Source organism: Eleginops maclovinus, chromosome 4 (genome assembly GCF_036324505.1).
Source record: "Eleginops maclovinus isolate JMC-PN-2008 ecotype Puerto Natales chromosome 4, JC_Emac_rtc_rv5, whole genome shotgun sequence".
Lineage (NCBI taxonomy): Eukaryota > Metazoa > Chordata > Actinopteri > Perciformes > Eleginopidae > Eleginops > Eleginops maclovinus.
This window is the reverse complement of record NC_086352.1, coordinates 25,051,471-25,074,587: the sequence shown is the minus strand read 5'-3', so window position 1 is coordinate 25,074,587 and position 23,117 is coordinate 25,051,471. Positions and strand designations below refer to the sequence as shown.

The 23,117-nt window shown below is 40.6% G+C and overlaps 1 protein-coding gene across 1 annotated transcript in view; it reads right to left on the bottom strand.

Moving 5' to 3' along the window:
* tspan4a (tetraspanin 4a) overlaps positions 1-22,645 on the bottom strand; it is a 105,756-nt gene extending 83,111 nt beyond the window's left edge. Inside the window, 2 exon segments of the mRNA XM_063882321.1 lie at positions 20,975-21,236; positions 21,238-22,645. Coding sequence (XP_063738391.1) covers positions 20,975-21,236; positions 21,238-21,296 — 321 coding nt within the window. The 5' untranslated portion in view covers positions 21,297-22,645.
* Positions 22,646-23,117: the final 472 nt, after the last annotated feature.

Sequence of the window (23,117 nt, the reverse complement as noted above, 5' to 3'; positions counted from 1 at the left end):
TTAGGTGTAGTCTGTTGTAGTGTAGATTAAATAAGATAAACCATAATTGGTCTACAATTTGGAAATTTGGTTTGTTGCAGCAGCTTAAAAAAGAAAGAAGTATATAAATTCAGAATGAGAATTGAATAAATAATGAAAACTATGCAAGAGCACCTGGATAAAGAGTGTAACCAAGAGCTTGTGATACTGTGAGACAGTTTTTAGATGTTTTTTTTTTAATGTTTTTCCCATTCTGTCCTTTTTTGAATGCAGCAAAAGCTAACCAGCCACAGAACTATGAATACAACTTTCCCTTCAAGTAGTCACTCCCAAGAACATCTGTCTAACAAGACACACAAATTAATTTTGCCGTGTCACTTTTTCTTGTGACCAGACTTTTAACCAGAGATTTTTTCAACCCGAGAAAACAAATTCTCTCTGTTTCTGCCTTAGCTTCTGAAGGCAGTCATTACTCTCACGACTGCAAGAGATTGTTTGTCAGTAAAACATGAACATGAGTCATTTGAAGTGTTTAAACAAATGGTGTAGTCTTATTTTTCTGTGAAGCCAGTCTCACTTGGAACATATCAAAGAGGTCAGTGTAATTTCCTTTCTAAGGCAGAGTTACCATCGATCGTGGGAAGGGAAATTAGTCTCACCGTTTTAAAACTTGGATATTAATGAGTAAATGGTTGCACATCTTTTAAAGTCGACACCATTAGTTAACTCTCGGTGGGAACTCATTCGCCTGTGTAGCTGACTGTGTCACTTTAATTCAACTTAGAAGTTAAAATGATTGTTGTCATGATTTGATATTTCCATCAAATTGTCCTCTAACTTGTATTTCCTCATGCACATGCACGCACGCAATCACATCTAATAGGAAACTGGAGTGCACTATTTCACAAAGCATATGCCTTCTCTGTTTGCCAATAATGGCCCCATATTCCCATCTTGCCTTCTAATATGCCTTCTGGTGCATTCAGGTGATACTAATGACAGATTGAAATAGCAATACCCGCACTTTGTGTGCAGCACTGACTAAATAATTCCCCCTGAACGAGAATATGGATAAAACTGCTGGCCTAACACGCAGCCTCACGATACTGCGCACCATTTGTGTTCACGGCTGATAAACGTGTCTCAGATGAAAAACACCTCGGTAGCATGCTGTAGGGAGAAACAAATCTCTGACAGCAAAAGTAAGAGATCAAACAACATGCGGAGTGGAAGGGGGAGGAAGGCGAGAGAGAGGGTAATAGAAAGCTCAGCGGACAGTGACCAATGAGACTTGTACGAGGGAATGGCAGTGGCATAACAAATCAGCCCTGGAGTTAGAAAAATGGAGACCAATGAGAGCTGCCCTAGAGTGGCAAAACAAATTATTAATGGAAACGAAGAGAGGTGGGCTCGATGGAGAGCAGAATGAGATGGAGGAAGGGGCTGCGACTAGAAAGAGTAAGGAACAGTCCCATGAGAACTGCATGACAAAATACAGTGGCAGGCAGTGTTACCAACAAGGAGGCATGAGACGTAGGATGGAGAGAGACAGAGAGGGAGGGAAGGGGCAGCGAGATGGAAATAATCAGAGTTGGTCAACAAGGCAGAGAGTACTGACAAATAGACCAGCGGGCTCCTTCAATCAGAGAGTTGTTAAGCATCGGTGCCCCTCATGAGGCTGCGTTTCAGTTCATCTGCGGAAACAAATGCTTCACATCTGTGTTGAAACTAATGGTGAAAATCAGAGAAAGGGCCTTCAAATCAGATGAGTCCGCAAATCATGATTGGGTGTGTGGAGCATGTTCCCTTCATGCATGAGACTGCAGTCCAAGTTATTTCACAGACCTGCAGGTTTTAATCCATCCCATATCTTTTCCCAAGCTTAATGATACCATAGTTATCGTGTAAAAATACAATCCAAGGTTTTACTAAATATTCCAATCCTCTTTCTTTTCAATTAGTTACGGTTTTAAATAAAATGTTGATTGGACAATGTCAGTTTTTGATAACCTGGGTTTTATTTTCAGAGTTTTGGCCATTTTCTTTTGGTTATACAATCATCTAACACACCAACAACTACACCTAAGAATGGTGCTTTAATACGGGCAAAAACCTTAAGCAGTCGCACAGGGACAGTTCATGACACACACTTCTTGTTACCTAAACTCATTTATAAGAGAACATGACACCTTTCAAATGTTTGTCCAAATGGTCCAATCATTAACAGACAGATGTTATGTGCAATGAGCTTTACTGGTTCTGCTGTTGATGTTATCATAACTGGAAGAAATAAGGGCAAGTCCTTTTAAAGAAGACCCATTTGAGGGATCTTTCAGTATTTGGGGGCTTTTTAATGCAGTAGAGATACAAGGGGAATAAGATGATGAACAACATACAACAAAGGTCCCTGACCAGACTTTAACCAGGTTGGTTGTGATTGATGTTCATCATCTTAAACTCATTTTTCAAGAAAAAAAAATCAACAGTCTCTAGTTTCTCAAATGTGAATATTTTCTTTTTTTTCTTATCTGGTAATCATCTCTGTTCCTTGAATATCTTTGACTTTTCCCATCAGTTCTTGGAAAAACAATTGTGCATTTGTAATTATCCACTGACATTTTGTGGAATAAACAAATAATAATTTCAAGAAACAAAACCAAAAAATCTTTAATCACGATAATCTTTCATTTCAGTCCTGATTATGTCTTAACTGGCTATCAACATCCACGTCTCTCCCACTGTAAGTGATCACACAAGTGTGTTGCTCAGCCTCACTGCTCCAACTGTGTGTGTGTGTGTGTGTGTGTGTGTGTGTGTGTGTGTGTGTGTGTGTGTGTGTGTGTGTGTGTGTGTGTGTGTGTGTGTGTGTGTGTGTGTGTGTGTGTGTGTGTGTGTGTATGTTCATGCTTCACCCAATCGAGGCCATATAAAGCCCTAAAACTCCTCCACCATCTATCCTAGGCATCTCATTCTCCCAGATGACTTCCTTGACATTCTAATTCCTTCTTTCTCAATAGCACATATTTTTCACATTCTCCTCTCTCCTGCTACCCCGTTCCCATCATTAACACTTCATTCCCTAAAGTCCCCCCTTGTTCTGTTACACCTCAGCCCCTCCCCCTCCTCCGTCTTCCTCTCTCCATCATTAGCTTTCTTTTCCCCACAGACTCGCACATCACTCTTCCTCCTTCGCCCCGTCTATCCAATTTTCTTTGCTTCCCTTTGCATCCTTACCTTGTCATCCTTTACCCTCTCTGCCCTCCTGCTATCTACCTGCCCTTTCATCTCATCCTCACCTTCATCCTCTTCCTCAAATAGTCACCAGTTCAAATCATAACCATGTCCAGCAGTCTCCCCAGTATAGCAAATCCTCTGGGGTGAGAGGGACTTAGATTTGAGCAGGCTCAAGCAACCCAATGCTGCCCCAGAGAGCGCACATAGAAGGCAGTGTTAAGAAGAGGATTAATCAAATAAAAGAAGGTTTCTGAGCTTTTTCTGCTTGAACACACACACACACACAGCGGCTGCATAGCGGGGAGCCTTCTGCTACTGTATATCCAGTTGGATACGCAGGTAATAAGATGGAAAGGTTGGCACTGAATATTTCAAAAGGCCTATGCATCAAATAGAATGGGGTGGACCAGAAAACACTAGGGTACAAAAGAAAAATTTGAAAAAGGGGGGTTTGTGTTTTACTTTGCAGAATCAAACAGCTTTGAATGAGCCAGGGAAATAAAACTAGTGCACATGAGAGAGGAGCGATCAAACGCAGCCCAGTTCCTGATCAGTCAAGAGGGAGCCCTGATGCACAGTTTAAATAGTGATGCATTATTAAACCAATCAGTCCCTTCAGTCTAGGTGAAGACAATGTTTGTTTAATACGTTTATACCGGTTTTAGAAAAATGATGTGTGTCTAACTGCGTCCTGGCTCGGGAGTCCAGCATAATTATCAAAATCTAATTTGACTTGGGAGCAAAAGTTTTCCTTGAAACCTCAGGAGACTGATCAGGGTCTAGAGTGAAGCTGAAGTGAGGTAATTTGAGCCGAAAACGGCTGATAACAGTCGACATGAAAAGAGAAAAGTAATAATATCACCTCTGATTAATTAGAAATCCGGACTTAAGTGCAATAACACATTTAGCTAAACTGTCCTAAGAGTCATCAGTGCAGTTACATGAATGTCAAGGGGCCAATCAATCTCTAATGAAATGGTGAGCATTGATGTCTTATTAGAGGCCCCCCCCATCGCCCAATCACAGTCGACTTGAGTAATTATCCAAATTAGGCTTTAGTCTCAAGTGCATCTCACAGCTGCAAATACCTCGCGTCACTCTCTGAATGTTTCAGACAATTTTACTTTTTTCAGGCTGTTATAAAACGGTTTCCCCCACTTTATAACACAAATGATACCTCTGCGGGGGGTGGGTTCACAGTTTCACTGATCAAACTCGTATTACTTTTTGCTGCTTCCAATACCTCACTTTGAAAGCTTCTGTATTTTCACTTTTGTAAAGAGAGCAGAGAAATATGAGCACGTCAGGTAGAATAGAAGATGATAGATATGTCAGAAAATAAAACCGGAGAGTTCTGAAAAGAGATCAGAGAATAAGTGATTTAAAAAAGAAGCAGTTTTACAGATCCTGCACTTCTGGCTAACAGCTGCTGAAAATTGAAAACCCTGTTACTTTATTATGTTTTGTTTTTCCATACTTCTTTCATTTACCTGCCAAGTGTAGTCAATGCCAATTTCGGTCCCTGTCATTTTGTCCCGTAAGAAGTGTGTAAAATACTGTGTTCCTCCTCTGGCTCAAACAAAGTTATCAGCCACTTTGTTTCACCTCAAGATGTGTGATTATGCAAAGGCACTCTCAGTGAGGCTGCTTTGGGAGTAACACTGCAGACATGCTCACATATTGATCAAATGTTTGTATGTCTGCTCTATTCACAGAAGAAACAGGGGCACTGAACAAAATACCACTTAATGTCCTTACGTTTTAATAAAAGCCCTTCGGATTAAATGATAAGAAATTGCTTGTGATTGAACGATCTAAAATGACACATTAGCGGTTTTCGTTCTGACCCCGTCATCAGCAGGGAAACATCATTTGTAAGTGCCTCTTTAAAAATCGTTTTAAAACTCCATTTATTTTCTGACACTGGGATGGATAAGTGTTGAAGATGAGAAGATTGACACTTCTGTCATGTGCTTTAAATTTTAAGCTCAGCCAGAAACCTGTAAGGTTGACTTAGAATAGAGACTGAAAAAACCCAGCTAGCCTAGCGCTGTGTAAAGGTAACACAATCCACCTAAAGCAACCCATCTAAAGCTCCCTCAGTATACAGTATATCTGTTTAATCTGAATTAATATGTTTCAATATAGCAATTTTCAGTTTTATGGGTTGGGTCTTTGTGGGACTATTTTTTTATTATTTTATGGCCAGGCTTATTGACTTGCTGTAGAGTCTATAGGCCGGTTGTTTCCATCCTGTTTCAGTCCTTATGCTAAGCTAAGCTAACTTCTGATAGCTGATTGTTTTATATTTTGAAGACATATAAACAAGCATACATATTTATCATTAAACCCGCCATTATCTTCATGCAGATTACAAAAGCTCCTTACTTGCATAAATTAGTATTTAATTAGCAGTGGCACTGTATTAACTTGGATTAGATATCTTGTTGTGTGGACAGCGTGCCATAATTGACGGTCAGTGAGATATATTTAATGTATCACATCCACATGTGTCGAAGTAGGGGTGTGCACCACATGCCTTCATTTGTTTCCCAGGCACACGGGGAAAACAGATCTTTAATTAAACATGTGATATCCGGCTGCTGTATTAATCAGTAAGCAGTTTGGGAGCCCAATCAATGTGACAGATGGTAAAGCAGCTCCTTTACTGATATTTGAATATGTATTATTTAAGTAACTGATACGTTGTTTTTTCTTTTGCTGGACTGTCTTGTTTACTGAAGTGTTAACTGAAAGTACACATTTGAGGTTTGTGTATTTGAGTGTGTTTACACTTAAGTGTATCTAATATATGCTGATTTATTGTACTTTTCACTACTTTTTATGTTTAATGGGGCGCGGCTGTACTTGTACTTTTAAGAATAACAAATATGTGTATTGCCCACACAGAAAGTTATAAGGAGCTATATAACAGTCCCAATATTTTGTTTAAATATTTGTTATAACTTGTGTGGGCAACTTTTATTCTTGCAATTAAAAACACAATTCAATAGAAGCATTCAAGGACCTTGAAGAAATGTGTACGTTATTGTTTAATACATTTAGCTGGTATTGCTTTTGATTCAGCAGAATTTTAATGCAGGACTACATTAGAGTTGAACACTGTGGTATCGTCACTTCTTACTTAATTAAGAGATAAGAATTCTTCCTCTACCACAATTTTTTCTGTTCTTCACATGGAGCCACTATATTAAACCAGAATGTTTTTAACTTATTTAATCTAAAGATGAAATGGGTAATGCATGAATTGATTAGCACATTGACCGGAAACAAATCCGATCCTTTTTCAAGTTTACTTCCCCATGTTTTGGATGGAATAAATAACAAACTGAACCTACCACGAAGGAGAAAAAAATACACAAAAGACCAAGGAGTGTTTTGTTGGAAGTCTGTGAGAGCACAGAAAGGCGTAACTTCCTTGGATCTCTTATGAACAAATTGATATGAAACAGCATTACTGGAAATCCATATAAACTAATTAGGGATTTGAGAGGGGTAGTGATGCCTAAAAAGTAAATCACAAATATAGAACATATGAAAATCAATTGTATTTAATCTTGTTTTACAGACGCGGCCTTTGGGACAGAAGTAATGTCACATTTTTTGTCGCAGTCATTAGTTCAACTTCATGGCTTGCATGCAGTTTGGTAGTCTGTTTATTGGATTTAATCCAAAGTGGCATAAAAAACGACTCGCACCCTTGCGCTGTCCTCTCCCCCCTGCGAGCAACCTACTTCGTCAAAAGGTAAAGAACGTGATGTGTATTCGGGGAGGAAATTGACCTTCTGTTACAAATTAGCTCAAATACAGGCACCCAAATTCTGCAGGACCCCCCCCCCCACACACACACACACAAACACACACACACACACATCACAAATGTTCTGTTGCTGCTGTGACAAAGGTTAAACACACCGCTCAACACACCCACTGTGACTCCCAGTGATGGGGTTCTCCCTAGCCAAATTTGGAATGATATCATCATTCATTTAGAAAAGATAATTACGACATTCCATTTCATCATGAATGAACACCAAACCCAACAAAGGTAAAGGTTTTTGACCCCAGAGAACATTTGATAACACTTTTTCCTCCCAGTGTCGTCTGGTCTGTTACTTCAAAGTATCTGCAGCAAATGTACAGAAACAACCAAATCATAGGGAATGCTGAACAATGGGAGCAGTATCAGATAAAACTGAAGTTCAAAACCAGGTCCAAAGAACATTTAGCTTTGTCATTATAGCATTTGCGTTGACTTAAAACAGAATATAAAGTTAGTGTTAGATTCCCGTGTTTTAGTACTGGCAGCACAGAGCCTTTTAGATAAACATGCCTCATATACCTTCAGAAATATGCATATTTCACGAGGACATTTGGGCTTGGGGTCCATGTTTATCTTGTCAACAGTTAACAAAGCTGTCTTAAAGGCTGCAGTATCACTTCACATCCCATTATGTGCCCACGCCACGCCTGCCCTGAAGAATCTGACTTGTCTCAATAAAAGGCAACAAAGTGTTTAATAAGAATGGATGTCCTTCATCTTACCTCAAAGATGGTGGGAATGGCCTTTGATCAGTACAAGACTCCGCTGAGGATTTCATTGTGGCAGCTGAAAGGAGGACAGCGTAGGGGTGCCTCTTGGAAATATTCCGGCGGAACTCCGCTTTGTCGGGAGATTGATTGGACGAGCGTTAGTCTCCTTAGAGAAGCAATTTCTCTATCTTGCCTGAGCGTATTATTGTGTCTAAGGCTGAGTCGCTCTGCCTTTTTGCCTAGCCAGACAAGAGTGCGTGGGACTGATAGGGTTGATAACTCGGATACCTTAGGAAGACACTTGAATACCAAGTCATCAGTATGTGTCAGGTGTAGCGAGGTAGGGCTGAATCCTTTAGCATGTTTCTGTCATTGTGTGGAGAGAGAGATGGTACCAAAATGTACATGTAAGACAACAATATTGAACAGCTTTTGATTTAATACAATGTTTGTGGAACTTAAACTTATTGTTATTGTTAGGGACAAAGCTGGGGGCTTATCCCCCCCGAATAAACAGCCTAACGGGACCAACATGTCGGTTACAAACTCAGTGGATAATACATTGTAAGACAACAGTGTAAAAATATATTAAAGACTTGCTGGTTCCTACTGCTACTTGATGAAGGTACAGTGGAGTAAAAGAGGACTATGGAGAACAGAGAAGTGACAATTGAAATTGTACCCAGAGATTATAGTTATATAGGTGAAACAAAACTAAAGGTGATCAATACAATAATGTTCTGCACAACCTAAATACAAAGTTATAACCTATTTCACACTTAAGCTATGAAACCAGAACTGTAGGGCTGAATGCACATAATTGGTACTGTACCTGAACAAATTGCTATAAAACTTCAGGTGTGTCACAAAGTGCCGTGTTAAATTAAAGCTGAAGTATCTTTTTTATTGTAACATAGATTGTTTACAAAATGTTTGGATGCTTTGTAGTTTTAAATGTTTCCCTTGGGAAATGCCTATATTACCAACAATGCAATTTACCTTTACAGTATTAGAGATAACATAACCCTTATCGGTTGATTGGGAACTCATCATTGACTAAAGACAGTGCTGGTTGATTCGTTTTTTTAGACCGTTTTTGTCATTTCATTTAGATAATTTAATGGCCATAAGAGTGAGGAAGAGACTCTCTGTGGGCTCAGAGCGTGACAGTGGGGTAAAAACTGTTTAGAGCCGTCACAGTTGTTCATTGTTGGAATCACACTGCAGCCTCTCTGGAAACTGGAATCAACAGCGCCTCTTCAGCCTACCTCTTGAAGTAGGTATCATTTCTCCCAGGGAAGTGATCAGAAGCCGGCAAGACTCTCATGGGATTTCCCGATCCTTGAAGCACTAGATTCATCAGTATGGGAAATCCTGCAGCATGAGCTCCTTTTGCACCAGCAGCACTGCTGCAGTCCTCTTTAAATGACATTATGCTTCGGTTTCTGTTCATTCTGACAGACTACAAGACTGAGGGGGAACAGCTTTCAGATGTGTGGCTGGAGAGATTCGGTTAACATGACCTCTGTGTCTGGTCAGCTCACTCTGGAGTAGTCTTTAAGCCTATCACTGACTCAAGTGTCATCATTTGAGGATTACAATGTTATACAGCTCCCACTGGAGCCACAGAAGTTTTCACAAGACCCATTTAATAATGAAACGAGGTTTATCAAATCAGTGCTATATTTTAAGTTATCTGGGAGAGGATCATAGAAATTATAAATAATGCTGTGGATATTTTCAATATCAAGCTATAGTTTGAATATAAATACAGCAGTCATTAGAGAATCAACATGATGTCACGCTCAATAAATTATGGATGTGTTTAAAATCATTTAATTTTGAGCTAATTTTCCAAAAAGAAGCCCATTTGGGTCATAAAAGCATCATCAAGGTGCTTTATGGCGCAGCCTGCCTGGACTTTAAACAGGACATTTTTTATCCTTACCCCCTTCAACACCTGCTGTTTCCCCACCTGTTCCTGCAACCTCCACATCTCTCCCCTGCTCCCTCCCTCATCCCTCACTCACCCTCACCGACACCCCTCCCCCTCTCTCCCTCTCATTCAGCTCTTGGCTCTGCACCACTCCACCTGCATTCAGCACAGGTCCCAAGGTGCGCGGGCTTCCTCCGGTTTGTACATGCATGCTGTTCGGACTCTGCTGCACCACACTGCGGTCATTTTTTCCATACTGGTACAACTAAACCTCGATTACACGAACAAGGGCACAAACACCCCCCACACCCTCTAAACCCCCTCAATGCCATTCTCTCCATCTGTCTTTCTCTGGTAGTTAGTGCTCTCCCACTTCTCTCCCTCTCCCAACGCCCGGTTTTTTTTCCCCAACCACCATCTGGTCCTCTCATTGTCCATACTCATTTTGCTCCTGTTTTGGCTTTATTTTATTACAGTCACTCTCTCTCGCGCTTCACCCCCACTCTGCACACAAATCATCTCCCTTTCTCTCTCTCTCACGGTGTCCCTTGCTCTCCCTCTGCCCAGCAGCATCTTTATTCTAAGCAGCTCTGCAGTAAAACCCTCCCGCCCTTCTCCGTTTCCCCCGTCGATAAGAAGATGGAATTTTTTATCAGTGTTAATAAAAAGCCTCTATTTTTACAGCCTGCTGAAAGAGTAGGGCCTCATCTTTGCATCCTCTCACTGTTGTTGAAGTGTGAATGTGAATAATGTTTGTGTACGTGCATGTCGTACAGAGGAGTCACGAGATGAAATGCAAATATACTGTATGTGTTTGTGTGAATTGAGGTCTGAAAGGCCAAGGGAAGGAGAACAGGCGAGGAGAGTCAGAGGAATTTTTGAAATAGTTTTAAAGCTTGCTGGCATAAAGCTGGGATAAAAAAACAACAACATGAGCACTAGAAGCTTGGGTGACTCTTACACTTGCACTGCTAGCACAAACGCTCACAGTGACTTGCAAAGAAAGGTGAAAATAAATGTTCAAATATCGTTTTGGACCAGAGCCATAATTTAGGGCTCAAACATAGGGAACAATATTGCATTGAAATGATTGTTAGTTTCTTCATAGAGAACAATAAAAACTGAGTCAAGTGAAGGCACTGTGAGAGGCAATTTCCTCAAGGGTATAACATTTCTCATGTTGAAATAATTTTATTTTAAAACGGTATTTATGCACTGGCCAATAATCATCTGTGTCGAGTCGGTACACCATGCAGCTGATTTAGACTAGTACCAAAAAGTAAATAAAAGCATGTGCACTATGCAGTGTGTCAGGAGCTGGACGAAGGCAAGCAGTTGTTGGGTGCAATTACAAAGGGAACGTTGCTGGATTAATCTAATTTAATTGATGATCTTGACGGACGTGAAACTTGCTCTCCTGAAAGGATAACATTTTTTGCTTAGCTATGAAATACCAGATTACAAATAGCATTTGTTTCCATGAAGTGACTGATGGGAATGTTGTATGTGAGCGCGTAGAAGAAGCATTTTTCTGATTTGATAAAGGTTTTCAGATGTGGGGGTGTGTGTGCTGTTGCCAAACAAACTCTGTATGAGGAAGGAGCTTACACTGACTCATTGCTAGAAATCACACCACCTCTACACTCTATACATATGACACTGTTGTCCTGCTCTATTTTCTACTATAAACGGTGATTCTTTTGTGTTACAAAATAGCATTTGTTTGGTGTCTTTAAATGGATTCAGAGGTTAGTGTTGAACTATTGATCGTTGTGCTGCCGTTGTTTATTTAAATGGAGATTTTACTCATCCAGGTCAGTTTACCTGACACAAATGCAAACTCTTTTTAAACAACATTTTTTTTTGTGGCTCCTGGAGGTGTTTTGTTAAGTATGGGAAAATAACTGCCAATGTCATCAGGGGTTATTTTGGGATTGGAGACCAGAAATATGTGACAGAAAGCCTGTGGGGCTGTGGTGCTTTAAAGATGAGGGCTTAACCAGTTACAACCGGTTTAAAACATGTTCTTATTGCACCCAGCATTGACAACAGCGGGAGTAAAATCACGATATCTTAACCTCTTCTCTTTAACCCTATACCCTGGAAATGAGGTTTTTTTTTCAACACATTTGTTTTGCCAAAATAAATATTGTCTGATGGTAATTTCTGTCCAAAGATGGAGGTGCAACTGTAAGTTTTTGCAGCAGACAGGCTGAAAGTCTGAGCAAAGCTAAGGTCTTTGGAGCCAATCCTCAAAGCAGAGAGTGGTTTGTTTTAAATATAGTGTATATTGTGTGCTGTAGATTTTTGTTACTCCTAACATGAGTTTCTGATGTTGATTTTGTTCTTACTGACTTACAAGCCCTGCACGAAGGGTCTGTGTAGCACTGTGTGCTGTTCATTGTGGGTGTCTGTGATGTATGGACTATTTACCATTTATTCTTACTATGTATGTTGTTAAAGTATATGCTACATTTTGTGCCAACACTACCACCAATATCTGGGAAAATCAACTCAATAAATCAGTGATGTCCTTTTGCATTGTCAAACTCGAGGAAACTTCCTTTCAAATCTATCAAATACCATTTGATTTAATGGGAAATGTGGAAAACAACATGTCAGACATTTTTTTTCCATTGGATGAATTGGTGCAGCAGTAAAATAAATGTCCTCCCGTGGTTCAATATTTCACTTAATGTTCGTTTCATACAACTTCAATGAAGTACCAGATGAGGCAAACACAGAATATGAATGTGGCTGCGCCAAACACTGTGGGTTTTCAAGTGATGTACTGGGAAATTGAAAGGAAAAATCCTTTTAAACCTTCTGTGCCTTTTTTATTCTTGAACCTATCTCTGCCAATTCTTATGCATTTTAAATGTTTTAAGTGAAGCACGTTGTGTTTCACTTATGCGTGAAATATAATATTAAAAAAGTTTGACTTGCTTTTCATAATCTTACAATGAATAAGCTGTAACACCAGATATATTTTATGACAGTAGGGACAGAACATTGCTAATAAGAGAGGATGGAGCATTTCAATATAAGGTGAGAGATACCACTTTGTGCATGGGAACATCGCAACCATATCAGAAAGACATTTTCCCTCCTTAAACTCACAGTACTGAATACAAATTGTTCTTGAATAAAAACATACTGAGGATGTGGTTCTGTTCTAAAAAATGTCTTAGAGGATCACAGAAGGTCCTCAGTAATACACATAGGCAAAACAGTGAAAGGCTTTTTGATTCTTCAAACAAGAGGGGATCCCAAGGTATATTTAGCTTTTTTCCCGCTATGCCCTCAGAGCTATCGATAATTAACACTGCCTTTGTTTTTGTTTGCATCAGAGAACAAGAAGTTTTGTTCCTGCTCGGTCCTTTAAGCATCTCCTCTGCCGCCGCAGCAGGATGCGCTCCGCTCTGATCAGTGTCTCTCAGCTGTTTATGCATTCCACTTGGGACTCCACTGCACCCTAAACTAAAGCTCCTTTCATGACACCACGCTGTCAATTAGGTGTATCGAGCTGCTTTTTTCCTCGCTGCGTCAGCTGAGTTGGTGGTGTGTTAGAGCTCGATGCCTACATCTGGTTTCCATCTGTGATGAGGCAGACCCTCAGAGGTCTCCTCACAGCGCAGTGCTGTATTAAACACTGAAAACCTCTCCATATGCACATCTCAGATTTGTCCTTGTCTTACACAAAATCATATGCACAGTCTCAATTTCCAGGCCGGCTTTCCCTTTCCTCTGCTTTTCATTGACGCCTGAAGCGGCTTCACACGGTCGGCTGAGAAAAACAAAGTGGTGGGATTATACTGATGGGCAGCCACTTTACGGAGTAAATCTCACTTAAATGGATGATTATTCAAATCATTTCATGGGCTGATGCTCCTTTACCAATTCTGCTATGTGACATCTTAGTCCTATCATAATGACCTAAAAATTATCAATGACAGACTTTTTCACTATGAGTAGAAGAAGCTATCACAACAGTGCAGCTACGTACTGTTTCTACACTGTGCTGCACATCGATTTGACACATCAATACCTCCTGTGCTTTTTTATGAATACTAAAAAAAATCATGACTCAACTGTGACTAAATACTAGTTTTAACACACTCGCAGGGACGTTTTGAGGCAGCGGGTGTTCTAAAATAATCGCTAATGCATTGGCTTTTTTCTTGTTGCTTTCTTACTACTAAATGCATGTATTTATTTATTTGTTTTACCTGTTTCAGGGAAAGTCCTCTGTGTACCCAGAGCAGGCTCACTGAAGCCATGCCAGAGTGATGCAGTTGAGGGAATAATTCACTGTCGACATGCTGACAAAATAGTGAGCACATCTGTCACTAAGTACTTCCACTCAGTCCCTGGGCTAATCTGGAGAAGAGTTGGAGAGAAGTGAGTGAAACAAAGTGTAGCTGACAATGAGTCCTCTTAAGATTCAGTGAATAAAAACAAACATGTTTACTGTCATGGAGCGCATTATCTGAACAGTGGCGGTATTATGGTTCTACAGAATAGATGTAAACATCATTGTGAAGCTGTAAACATCTATAGGAATAGTTTAATTTTTGGGAAATGTGCGTATTTCCTCTCTGCAGGGATTAGATGAGAGACTGGCCATGGATGAAACGGCTAGCTGGCCAAATCCACTTTCAGCACCTTTTTAAAGATCACTGATTAGCACGTAAATTTGTTTGCTTCTTCTGCCATGCTAAATGTCGTAAAAGCCCTTAAGGGGAACTGAACATCAGAGAAATGAAAGCATATCATTATTTGAGAGATGTTGAATGAAAGACATCTAAATAGATTTTAAATCACAGTAAAATACTGCACTGTCTTCTATCCTGTTATCCTGTTATGTTCTTGAAAACTTTTGCTACCATTAGCTTGCCTGTGCATCTATCTCATCCACTTTAATCCAGCCTATAGTAGGCTGATTGGCTGATTGTTTACGTAAACAGCCTTCGATGAAGTGTTTGATCTTTTTTAATCACTGAACAAATTATGATATGATAATGTTAATGGGTGAGCCAGATGTTTTTTGTAGAAAAAACTACATGTCCGTGGTCCTAATCATTCTCTAACACATTGCTATACATAATATACTGTCACTTTGGTTGAATAGGTCTCTGAAGCATAGAAATTAGTATATCTGCCTGGTTGAATAGGCAGTGACGACAGATGTACATTTATCTTTATACATTGGCCTCAGGACAAAAGTACATTTTCATACCTGTGGGAATGTAGATGCTTTTAAAGAAGCTAATTAGAGCACAATAACTAATGGACTGTGACGAGACAGAAGTTGGCAGCACACAAAGGGCACAAGTCATTTTATCAGTATCAACTACACAGTACTATCTGCAGCATTATTTTTAAACTACATCACAGAAAGGAAAATTGCATAGCCTAGTATAGCCTGACTGAATTAAAGGGAGCAAACAAATCCAGCTTGTATCTCAAATATCGTGAATTTATGTCCTTGCTATTATTAAATGTATTTGTTTTATAGGGTAAAGAGGACAAGACAAACATCAGCCTTCATTGTGTCTTCATACATTCAATTAATTTAGCTGAGAAATATACAATTATGATCCAATTTTAAACAACAGAGATCCAACCAAAAGCACATTCATCTGATTTACCACACCATTATAATGGCTGATTCAGCCTATGCCATTAAGGTAATTGTGCTTTATCACGTAAAAAATACATAAAAAGGATCAAGGATCAATTCGAAATATTTTTTGGGGTACAAAAGGTCATGATAGGACACATTTATGGGGCTTGAGAATTGAACTGGGAGCGACAAAGCCAGGGCCGCCTCACCTAAAACAACACCTAAGCCTCTTCATGAGCCGATGAAAACTCTGTAGAGCTTAATCAAAAGAAAGTCAACAACATTGTAAAAAGAAATTTGTTTTAATAGCGAATATTTCAAATGATTCAGCCATAGTTAGATATCCAGCACCCACTGCCGTCACATGACAGATCTGCCAGACCTGACAACACTTCCAATGGTTTTTAGACAAATAAACACGTCATCATCCCTGCACACAACATTACATGTATGTTTACAAAATGAATACATCCCCAATGTCCCCCTTTCTTTTCTTCTCTCCCATTTCCAGACGTTCCCACAAAACCGAATGTGGGTGTGACATTGTTGCCTGTGAGCTTTTGTGTGCACAAATATGCCAAACTCAGCAAAAGCAAACAGCAGGCCCATTATGTGGACCAGTCATGCTGTGCACGTCCCGGCAGACCTGCAGCGAATCGATGGGCTGTGTGAGGGCAGGGGCTGGGCTGGGCGGGGCTCACGCATCTCAAATCCGTAAGAAGACAATTTCTATTGATCTGGCTAAATCAGTGGAGACAGATGCAAACCATTCACAACTCTGGCAATCCATGGTTCCTCCGTTGGGCTCTGACCTACTTTAGGATGACAAGCAAACACAACTTCAGAAGACCCATATTCAGTCCTTCTGCCTGCACTTTCTGTCCAAGTCTCACTCACTGCTGCATGGATTTCACACCCTCACGGTGTTGAAAAGCTACATAAGTGCCAACAAGATTAATTAAAATAGTAGCTGTAAATGAGGGACTTATTTTTGTATGTTGTAGCTGTGGGGTGCTTTTTGCAGCTCTGTGTTTTTGCTGAACACGATTAGTGTTGTGCATCATTGCATATTTTCCTGTTGCCCATTATTGCAAATTTTACGGTGGAGCCATTGCTGCTACATTAAGGAGGATAATCAGCATTTGTCCTGGAGCGTAAATATCCGTCTCTCCATTTGTTACTTTTCTATTACATTTTTTGACACTTTGCCCAGTGTGATTTGCAGACTGCTCTCACCCCGACAGATGATAGTGTACGAGGTCAGACTTGTGAGCTTATTAGACACTCTTACAGTAAGGGGAATTAACACGAGCAACTGACTGTAGCCCAAACTGAGTGAAGAGTCATTGGATTCCACTTTGAGTATATTAACACCTAAAGTGTATGACATACAATGTGTGAAGACTAACACACAAAAACACACACAAACAAACAAATGCAACCTTCATATTTCTTTTCATGCTGTGCTTTGAAAAACATTTGTTTCCATGACAATCTGCAAATGTATACACCTTTTAATGAACATGAAGGAATTGAATCCAACTTAAGAAACAAAATAATATAATATTAACTGTATGGCTCTCCTTTTATTAATATACAGTACATTAAGGTAACCTGTTCTTACTGAAGGGTTATTTTTATGGTTTAAAATGTGTGGGAATTAAATAAAAATAGAATATTCCAGATTAATAATAGATTTCCACAATTCAATTAGCAGCACATCAACACTGCAGTTTATTTTTTCCTCTTTTAAGTTACTTAGAGAAACCCTGATGCCTAATTAGAAAATAATTTGAGTTTTTGCACCTTTTCGTCTCCTCTTTCTTGCACCAGAAGCATTGTCTGAGCTGTCAACTTTACTAAAAGAGGTAATAGGTGTCTGCAGCGAAGATCATATTTGTGGATGCTTGGGGACATACAATTAGAGCGAAAATAGGTCTGAGCCAGTCCACTGCTTTACCAAAACAAAAAAAGCTGGCACCATTTAAGGAGAACATTTCTACAATTTTCAATGAGCTTTAAAGGGTTAAACAATAATTTCAATAAAACAAAATGTCCCTGCAAGTAATAACACATTATTTTTTAACCTATATCAAACTTGTTGTCATGCTGCATAAAAGAAATACCAAGAAGGTTTCATCCTCTGCCACTTCCCATCATCCTGACTCTTCAGCGGCTGCTGCTCTGACCTCAATCATAACAACAGTTCTCTTACTCGTCACAGTTTGACCCATTGACCTGTTGCGATTGCCTTGAGAGCAAATTAGGGGCTGACACCAACATGAGCAGACAGTTTGTCCCAGAACAAACTGACACTTCTGGCTGCTGTCATGAGCCCATTTACTGAAGGAAAGCACCAATACATCCACTTTTTCAACTCCTTCAATTTCAAAAACGTCAACCAGAACCATGTCCTTCAATTCACTCTACAGAAATATACAACACATGTATGTAGAATGTATGTCAAAGCAAAAGCATCTCAGATGGTGTTTAACATAAAATTAACATAAATCTTTATCGATTTTTCTGTCGATCACTAATCGATTTGTCACCTAATCATTGCAGCTCTATTGTACAGAGAGTACTTTGCATCAACTGGTTTGCAGTATTTAACCCCAGGGGTTTTGGAAGGTACACATAGTTGACCCAAACTAGAAAGCAATCCATCCAGTTTGGTGTAACTTCATCCAATTTCATGACTTTCAAACGCAAACATAGTTGTGGTCGGACAAACAGGCTGGAGGCCAAGGAAAGCTGTTAATGTTGGTTAAAATGTGGCTGTCTGTATGTACTGAGAATACAAACACACAGCAAAGAAATATGGCTGAAGGACGGTTGTGAATTTATGTTTTTATATTTGTTTTCATTCACTGTGACCCAAGGTTATCACTGCAGTGCATATTAAGTGCTGAGAACTCCAACTGACCACAGCACGGATACAGCATTTTCAGAGCCACATTTTAAGCCTACAGGCCCTTCAGTATTTATATTCCAAACAAGAGTTACTGTATATTTGCAGACTGATATAAATAGCCTGTCAGTCACATATGTCACATCATCTTGTCACGCAGCATGGGGAGTCATGTTGTGAACAGTATTCAAACTTAAAGTTTTCTGTGTGTGCAGGTCATCACATTTTGATCCGATGGTCATTTCTGCATCATGACAAGTTCATGTACATTTAGTGCATTTGGCAGACAGATGGATTCTGCCCCTGTTTATTTTTGTGATTAACTGGCCCTGCAAATGGGAAAACAAACAAACTGGCTTGGGCTGAGCCACACAGCAGTATTCCAGTAAGGACAGGAAAACACTGTGGATGTATAAGGAGAAACGCAGTGGGAGCAATTAGGGACAGCAAATCTGGCAAAAGTTCTGAAGGAGCACTGAGAAGGGGAGTTTGGAAGACGGAGCCCGGGATGACCTATTCTAATGTCCTCATTTGAACAGTCCCAACTTCAAAGTTATTGCATTTGTTTTAGTATTCAGTAAAAAAACAAACTACAATGTTTTAAGGTCAGGAATGAAGAGATATTGAAAGTGTGTGTGATTAATATTGCCCTTGACTAATTGATTGAGAAAACTAACAAATTGAATATTAATTAAACAAAATGCTGTAGCGCTGTCTCTCAGAGCTTCATACGGTACGTAGTTTTTTTTATCGTTTATTTGGTAGGGACAGATACAATATACATTGACAGACTGGAAACAGCTATCCGATGCAAGTATCGTAGTGTTTATAGCGAATGCTAGTTTGCAACACTCGTCCCTACAACAGTAGAACTAGTAGTAACACATTGTAAGTCCTGATCCTTAAAATGAACCTTTATAGCTCATCAATTTAAAGAATCAATTGATTAAAAATAAAAATGATTGTCGTTTAATTAAAAAATAGCAGATCATTATTCCACTGAAATCCTGTGTCATGTTGTTTCAGAACAGAACATTTATATTTTCTTTAACTGAGCACACACTTTCCTTTTGATTTTTGTAAATTATTTTGTTGAAATCCCTGTTTCAATAGATGAATCGGTGTCGACCCCACTGTATTTTTAAGCTTTTAAGGAAATTTGCAATACCGGTACAAATGGTCTGTCCCTTTAGTCAAAATGATCATATTGCATATTGAATGACACTCTCTTAGTGCACCCCTCTGCAGTTAAAGGTCAATTTAACAATGTGTATAATCGTGCAAAAGACACATCTGACTTATCTGACTTAGGTGAATGTAAGGTTTACAAAAGAATCTGTCAAACTACAAGAATGTTTAAGATGTTTTAGTCCAAACACTTCTAGACTCTTTCCATTTGATAGTTGTTCAAACTAGCCCATAGGACTATAGGAACTACCTTTAGGAATTCAATAAGGTAGTGTTATCCTGCTCAGAAATGATGTGAGAACCTATTATAGCTATTGAGCTTGTGGAGGAGGAAATCTCACCTGTTCCTCTTTTTCACACAGAATGTACTCCCTGCTGCATCACTCAAAGTGAAGTAACGTTGAAATTAAGACTTTTTGATAGGTGCTGTTTTTACAACATTGAGGTCTCCTCCTTTTGTAACATCTTTGAACATTTCTTCCAGTTTTAAGCCCCATCTTTCCATACAATGTTAGGTCTCCATAAAGCCCTCAAAATACTGAATATAAAAACGTGTAAATTGCCGTTGAAATTGTGATGACAATGAGCTCTGACCTTAGCCATCAGCTGCTACGAATACTATATCTTATTATTACAGACGCGTTTATATTCAAAGAGCCCCTCTGTTCTTACCTGCAGGATCCTAACACAATTGGGTTCTTAGGAGAGGCTTGTCATGGTCGTTATTAATAACAGGTGGCCACACACACTCGCACAGTGTGCTAATAGCAAACACTGCAACCCCTCTTTGACAACACTTTATAGCGGAGAGAAGATGTAGAGGTGAAGAGGTCACTTGTTCCCCGAGGGAGATTGCATCTCGGCAGCTAGATTGCATTTCATCGTTCAAGGCTTCATCTCATAGTATTACCAATAAGAACAGAAGTATGACAAATCAAAGTAATCGCAGCAACGTAACCACAGGGGCCAGCCTCACTTAAAACTCTGACAAGTAGCAATGGCTTGCACAAAAATGGGTCTTTGGCAAATAAAAAGCCTAGCTGAAGCTCTGAGGAGATCTTTCAAATGTGAAGCTCAGCTGTGGAGCATGGCTTCACAGTGTGAGGAAAGTGATCTGTAGTGTGGTTATCGGTGTTGGATTGACAGAGACAGACTGACAGCGAGGCACAAAGGTCCCCATGGCAAACAGATACAATGCAGCAGATAGACAGCAGATACTTTGCAGTGCGCTGTTCTGTAGGGAGGAGAGTTTAGCAGAGGTCCAGCAGGTGAGGAATAAAAGCACATCTGTAACGCTGTGATTAACTAGTGTACACACAATGCAAGCTCAAAATTATGCCAAAGCTTAACAATGCAGCGTACACCCACACAGTGGGCTTTGTACACATGATCTAAATGCATGTGCGCATCACTATGGTTGCACACACAAAACCAAGATAACCAAAGTGTAACAGTGAATAAAAAAATGCAGAAGGCAAGAAAGCAGAAAACCACTTTTGGCTAAACAAACAAACACTCAGAGGAATATCAAATGTTTAGGACTCACCCAGAAGAGGAGGTTGAAGAAGACCATTCCGTATCGCAGGGCCATCATGCAACCCTCGGCCATCCTGCAGCGCCGCAGTTCTAGGAGGAATATGAAGGAGAGGTCCAGGTAAAACACCACATACTTCTTCCCCTGGGCATAGCGCCCCTTTGAAGTCTGGGGCCCTTTCGTCGTGTGGAACCCAAACGCAAACGGTGGCCGCTTGTACTCAAACTCCCCACTGAAGCGGTGAAAGCCAGAAGTGAACGGCGGCGTGTCAGGGTTTGCTGTCCAGAGACGGACTGCGCCGGTACGGAGTCTCGTCTGTGCTCGAGCGTCTCATTATGGAGGCTGAAGAAACTTTAAGAGTCTTTTAATAGTCACTCTGTGTACTTCAGTACTGAGTCCGCACCAAGGGACCGAAAGTTATTCCGCTGGGCGTTGACAGATTATATTTGGGATGTTTTGACCTATTCTTCAATGTAGATCCAACCCCTCATCAAATTCTGCAACGACTTATTCAATCCTACCCCAGGTGTGACACATTTGATCTCACTTAATCTATGAAAGATAATGTCCTGCCATTCAGTTGATTTTAGTTCCGTTCTTTAATCCAATAGTGCCACTACATCCAGCAGGAGACTTTGCATAATCCTGCCTCAACAACTGTGTAATTCTGTGTATTTAGGACATAATCCCCACACACACTCTCACATCTGCACATCCCTGTTTCCCTCTCTGTAATCGCCCCAAACACAAGTGTCATGCTCTGAGAGATACGCTGGTTTGCAGTTTCATCTTATAATGATCCAATCAGGTAAATGACCGGAGGGCTTCGAGTCAACCTCTCCAGCTGCTTGGCTGGCGAAACGATCCAAAACGTCCTACCTGGACTCATTGGAAATTCCTGAGCAGGAACTGTCGGCTGGGAGATAACAGCACTCCTGATTCTGCCAATCAACTTCTTGTACTCAGTCACACATCCACTGAGAATGAAATGCTACGCATGGGTCTAAGGCTTATGGTGGTGGCTGTCGATATGCTTTTGCTGACATGCAATGAAAAAGGATAAGAAGAAGAGAGGGAAAGATGGTATTATGAATGTGAGGGGAAGGATGAAAAGCAGCACGAAAGGATGAAAAACCCATGTGAGCAGTACATTCTTTGGCTTTTTCAATAAATCTTTTTGTTAAATTCCTGCCTTGCCCAATTTTCCCCTCGCTTCTTTTGCCCAAACTTGTCCTTTTTTGTCTCTGAAAAGTGTCTAGGGGTTACTCTGCCTCATCTCCACAGCCGGTTCTCCACACATTTAATAATTCACCCTCTTCAACTCCCTCTTATTCTCCTCCTGCACCTTACACTGAGCCCCTCTCTGCGCTCCCCCCTCTGTGCTGCCGGCGGTTAATTAATTTCCAGACTCTCATCAGTGAGGCAAAGTGTGCCGTGTCCCCTCTTCTCGCTCTCCTTCCTCCGCTACAGCATTTCTCCCTTCTTCTCTAGGTGGGCAAGGAGATCAAGGTGTCCACCGGGGTCATGGCCAAGCAGCGAGAGAAGAATGAGCAATAACAAGAGACAGGCAGGCAGAAGAGAAAGACACTGTTTCCACAGAGAAGCAAAAGACTGCAGTGTTTGAGCGGTAGTCCGGACTCTCTGCCTGAAGCTCCCTCCCTCTTTCTCTACACAGGCTCCTGTTCTCTTTCTCTCTCTGTCCCCCCCTCCCCTTTTTCTCTGCTCACTTCTCTCACAAGCTGCGATGCTCTCCCCCCCACACGCACAATCTCAAACACCCCATCCCTCCTCAGAGACTGTTCCCAAAACCTGGCAGTGCGAATGGCAGGGGCAGTCATTCATATTCTGGCCACACCCAACGAGAGAGCGCATCCAATCAGTGTCTCTCAGCCCCATCCTCCCTCGTGCACATGCCAATCATGCCCCACCATCTCCCAGATAACACTCTCACACACAAAATCTGGTGTGTTGTTAACATACCAGTGCTCAGAAGCCGGCTGCACTTGCGCTAGTGCATCCTCCTCCTCTGCTCTCTGCCTGAAACTCATTCCACATGCAGAGGTTGTTTTTGAGCACAGCCCAGGCTGCTTTCAGTGCACGCTTGGCTTCAGTCGTGTTCCTCTCTCCCTCAGGACCTGGACTTGGGTCATACTGC